General features: G+C 36.3%; 1 protein-coding gene across 1 annotated transcript; it reads right to left on the reverse strand.

Moving 5' to 3' along the window:
• Positions 1-1,762: 1,762 nt before the first annotated feature.
• On the reverse strand, positions 1,763-4,033 carry LOC139876612 (high-affinity nitrate transporter 2.1-like). The gene is made up of 3 exons (XM_071863956.1): positions 3,224-4,033; positions 3,027-3,142; positions 1,763-2,429 (listed from the first exon to the last, which is right to left on the reverse strand). Exons 1-3 carry the CDS (start codon positions 4,031-4,033, stop codon positions 1,763-1,765), a joined length of 1,593 nt encoding a protein of 530 aa, XP_071720057.1.
• Positions 4,034-5,363: the final 1,330 nt, after the last annotated feature.

The following is a 5,363-nucleotide window of genomic DNA, read 5'->3' on the forward strand; positions in this document are numbered from 1 at the left end:
ACAAGATTTTTCTGTTGGTGTTGTATGGGACTCAATTCGTGTTCGACAGGCTCAATTCGTGTTCGACAACTGGTGGTCTCTTGGTATAACATTGTTTGGTTTGCTAACTGTGTGCCGAGACATGCGTTTATAACTTGGCTTCTTATGCGCGCAAAAGTGAAGACACAAGATAAATTGCAAGCATGGGAAACCGGATTCAATTCAGGTGTTTCGAGTGTGTGTGCTTTTTGTTCGCAAGTTGCTGATTCGCATTCACATTTGTTATTTGAATGTACATATGCATCGCAGGTATGGAATTATAGCAAAACTCTTTCAAAAATAGCGATGGGTGGCCCTTCATGGCAAAATGTTATTTCTAGCATTGATACGATATTAGGGAAGATGACCTCTAGTATTATTGTTGCAAAGTTTGTTTTTGGAGCTTCGGTTTATTTTATTTGGCAGGAACGCAATAGGCGGCTTTTATCGAGAAAGGCAATGGGTTGTGACAAGGTGAAAGAGCTTATTTTTTCGACTGTCCGGATGAAGATTATGGCAATTCGTTGGAAGAATACCAAAAACGTTCAGGCTATGAAGGCAGATTGGAAGATACCTTAAGTTGTCTGGTCTGTTTATGTTTGGTTTTGGTTTGGTGTTAGTTTTGGTTTTTGTTTTATGGTCCGTTGACTTTAGAGGCATGTCTCTTTAGTCGTTCTTGTGCTTCCTTGTATCTTTTATTTTTATCAATATATTTACCGGGTGAATACCCTTACCCTAAAGATTGTCGATTTTTATGAATAAAATAATAATCCTTTCAAATGTAAGAGAATATTTCTTCTTTATATCATACCGTATGTAGGCCCTGTACGTCTTAAGAGAATTATTATTCCTCCTTTATAGAGAGTCTGATCGAACACTAAAAACTAAAAACTTATGGAATTTCAAGTGGGGTTAAAGCCAAAAATAAGCTACAAACTTACACAAATGTACCGATGTCGCCCACAAACCCATTTCCGTCCTACTGTCGCCTACAAAATTATAAAAAATGTGCTAATATAAACAAAAAAATTTTTTTTAACCGTCAACCAAAATAGTTGATGACGTGGCTTCTAAGTAGTCATGACACGTCGGTGATACATCGAAACAGAAACTGAAAATATATGGGCGACATCGTAACACAACTGAAAGTATATATGGTTGACATCGGGAGATACAAAATGAATAAAAAAAGTTAAACAATTAACTTACCGGTTCAGCAGGTAACCGGTAACGAAATGTTAACATCAGCACATTTTTTATAAGTTTGTAGGCGACAGTAGGACGGAAATGAGTTTGTGGGCAACATCGGTACATTTGTGTAAGTTTGTAGCCTATTTTTGGCTTTAACCCTTTCAAGTGAGTCTTGTCACCAAAATCTGACAACACAATTAACTGTTTAATTCTTGATTCGTGTTACGGTAACAGCAGAATCGAGAATTAAATACGAGTAGTTAATTGTATTGCCAGATATATAAGTAACACTATTACTTATATTTGAATGAAAAATTAGACATATTGAACACTGTAAGTTACTAATTGATTGTATATGGGTAATGAAAACCGGAAAACCCTTCCCATATATCGTTAATTAATATTATAGAACATACAACAAGTATTTAAGTAACACATTCTTCAAACATGTAGTACATTTACTACTATAGTACATTCTCAACTCTTTTTCCATATTTAGCATAATACCATCAACCATGCAAACGTTTAACCAAAAAACAAACAAAAATTATTATCAAACGTGATTAGGTGTGTTCTCTGGCGGTGTTGGAGCGGACCCCACCTTCCCTCCCCGTTCAGACCGGCTGTTTTCCGCAAACTTAATACTCGCTTGATGCATCCCCTTTTGTTTCTCAGCTTCATTCCATTCGGAACCATAATAATGTTCTTCTGAACCTTTAACAATATCTTGACTAGGTGGCAAAAACATACTTCCCCATTGTGGGAAATGAACTAAAGTAACAGGAAGTGTAACACACATGATCATAATTCCCATATAAGTCAACCCTTGTTCAGTTGACATTGTTGCATTTGCGAAAAATATCAATTGGGTTAGTCCTGATCCGAAGTTTCCACCTGCACCAGTCATTCCTGATATGATTCCAAGCGATCGTCGAGATATAAAAGGAGTGATACCAAATGTGGCCCCCGCAGCGGCTTGTGCACCGATTGAAAACAACATCATAAAAGTGATGGCTAAGGGTAGTGAGCTGACTAAGCCTAGACATAGGCAACAAATACCACCCGCAGTTTGAAGCATCCATAGGTTCCATAATCGACCTCTCATCCCGAACGTTCTTGCCATGAAGTCCGATGTGAACCCTCCGAAAGGACGAGCTATAATGTTTGCCATTCCGAAACAAGCAGCCACGATTCCGGCATAATGAAGCTTTAGGTCAAATCTAGAACATTAATCACATACAAAAGTTAGGAATTATATTAACTAAGACACTCTTGGTTATCTTTAATTTCTAGACGATATAAATATATGTTTTTTCCAATGATAAACTTTGTGATTATCGCCATCGTCCATGTGTTGTATAATTTAATAATCGTCACTTTAAAGTCAATATATATTCATCATGTAACATGATTTGTATGCACGTTATCGACAGTGCTAAGAGTCAATAGTTGTGGTTAGAAACATCTGTATCTCTATAGAAATACCTGGATCATTTCAAAACTTTGATATAAATTGATATGAACTTTTTACTAATAATATATCATGAACTAACATGACACATCAATATAAGTTGTAAGGTTTTCCCTGTTCGGGTTACCCGGGAAGGGCGAGTAATCCGACCCCGTACTCTAGTGTACGCAGCCCATCAGGAATACTCCCTGGCTGTTTCCAACCCTTCCCTGGCCACCCCAAGAATTGAACTTGAGACCTCTTGCAAGGATCTTAGGGCCCCAACCACTTGACACATCAATATCATCATGGAAATATCCACTTGAACTATATGGTATAGAAACATATTTAATATAATCAATTATACCTGTCGTAAAAGTATTCAGCAATCACATTATCAATAGTTAACTCAACACCCATAGAGTAACCATATAGAAGTACAAATATCCATGTCCTATAGTTCGTCACAGCATTCCAAAATACCTAACATCATAAGTAAAATCAATCAATTATTTAACTCAAAATATACTTAGAAAAAATTAATTTAATAACTTAAGTTTGTACCTTTTTAAATTGATCTTTCGCAACATCACCTTTCTTCTGCAAAGCACCAAGGTTACCATCAGGCAAATCTTGACCAAGAGTCAATACAAATATCCCCATAATCACATTAAGCCACCCCGGTATAAAGAACGCGATTCGCCACGCCACAAAAGGTGAAGCCCCCGCCTTCTTGATGATCTCAAACATCACCGGCATCAACAGTTGGGTGGCCCCACCACCCATGTTCCCCCACCCGGCCGCTGTCCCGTTCACAAGTCCAATAATCTTACTATTAAACATCGTACTCATCCAATACTGACATGACACAAACGTCGCTAATGAGAACCCAATCATAAACCGAACAACTATGTAACCAGTAGCGTCGCTTACAAACGACATGCAAAACACTGTTGGGGCCGCCAACATGATGAGGAAAGCGCAACCGTAACGTGGTCCCAGCATGTCACAAACCGCACCCATCGCTAGCCTTGAGAAAATACTACCAGAAACAGACGCCACACCAGCGTTACCTATATCCGATTTAGTTAGATTAAGGTTGTCCCGAATAATTGGAACAAGTGGGGCCGCGGCGAAAGTGGAAATAAAAGTGGTAAAAAAAGAAATCCAAGAAAGATGGAAAGTTCTCATGTGAGGGTTTGCAAATGAAAACAGTTTGAAAACTGTTGCTTTATGTTCCGAGTCAACAGGTAAGTCAAACTTAGCGGTGCGATCAGTATGCACCATCGGGGACGCCACAGAGAAGGCGAGAACGGGTTCTCGACCAGTGACTCCGTGCATGGAGGTCCCTGGAGATCCTTCAACTTCAGGCATTGTTGTAGAATGTGAGTTGTTTTCAGACAATAAATAAATAAATGTTGTGTTGGTGATGTATTATTGAAGTTAAGATAAAGTGTTTATATAGTAACTAAAAATGAACAGATGGAGGATTAAAAAAATATAATAATAGTAATAATGTAGGATTATGTCATGATTAGAATGGTGTAGATTTTTCTAAATATGGGTAAAGAGTTTAAATATGGGTAGAGAGTTGACATTTTTGAAAGGCTGTGGGGTACTTTTTTTAAGGAATCCAATTTTCCGCATAGATTCAAAATATTAGCATTTGGGCTTATGGAATTTATGAAAAGATAATTTGACGAAGTATATGGTAGACGAGTTGAAGTTTTTATAAGATTGTGTTATTATCAACATCAATCAGATCAGATATGTGATAGATATAATATCAATACAACATGATCATAGCTTCTCTGTTCCAGCTAAATGTAAGCTATGTGTTTTTAGTCAACTAAAACAAAAGGATAAAAGACAAATAGCTCAAATAAATAACGTAAAGTACTAAATTTCTCGATATCATTTTTACCATTACTCTGATTTCAATTGGACAGATAAAAAGGATTATAACTTAGAAAAGGTTGCAAGCAAGGTAAAAATTGACATATCACATTTATACTTTATTTGGTTTTAACCTTATGAATTCCACATCACTCTTCATTGTCACTTCATTTCTCCAGTCACCAAGTCTGGCCAAGTTTCCTCCGGCATTACTTTCACGGCAAAAAAAAATCTCCCGAGAGATTTCAAGATCAAAATTGGTGAAAATTGTTAATATGCACAAGATTAAAATAGTTACTAAGTTATGTGCTCTACTTTCTTTTGGGCCGAATGGTCCGAAAAAGTAATATAAGTTACACAATTTGATAATAAAGGTAAAATGAGTTTTGGTGATGCACGAAAAAGACTCTATAATTCAATTTGCCACAAAAAAAAGACTATGATTTGAAAAAAAAAACATGAAATTGAGGTAATATTGTCCAACCCACTAATGAGCGTTAATCAAATTTCGTTAAATACTCACAGGTGCTTAGCATGTGACAGGCAAAATTACACGATTGATCCATGTACCTCGTCTTCATCTTCTTCCCTTCTTCACCTTCTTTTTATTTATTTTCAACTTCTTCACCAAATAAAAACCAAAAAAATCTAAATACAAATTAATCAAATAACCATAACATCAACAATTAATTAATCAATACAATTACAAACCTAAAATCAAGAATAATACTTCGTCTACATTTTACCATTTTAACATTTTAACAAAGATGCACTTGTAAGGAAAATTAAAGAACCTTAAATCTTCAAC

This window comes from Rutidosis leptorrhynchoides, chromosome 11 (assembly GCF_046630445.1).
Source record: "Rutidosis leptorrhynchoides isolate AG116_Rl617_1_P2 chromosome 11, CSIRO_AGI_Rlap_v1, whole genome shotgun sequence".
Taxonomy (NCBI): domain Eukaryota; kingdom Viridiplantae; phylum Streptophyta; class Magnoliopsida; order Asterales; family Asteraceae; genus Rutidosis; species Rutidosis leptorrhynchoides.

Excerpts from the sequence above, each read along its gene's own strand:
- LOC139876612 (XM_071863956.1), bottom strand. The coding sequence starts at position 4,033 with ATGCCTGAAGTTGAAGGATCTCCAGGGACCTCCATGCACGGAGTCACT. Across the intron at positions 3,143-3,223 it reads CGAAAGATCAATTTAAAAAG|GTATTTTGGAATGCTGTGAC; the intron begins GTACAAACTTAA and ends TTATGATGTTAG. Across the intron at positions 2,430-3,026 it reads GCTGAATACTTTTACGACAG|ATTTGACCTAAAGCTTCATT; the intron begins GTATAATTGATT and ends TTAATGTTCTAG.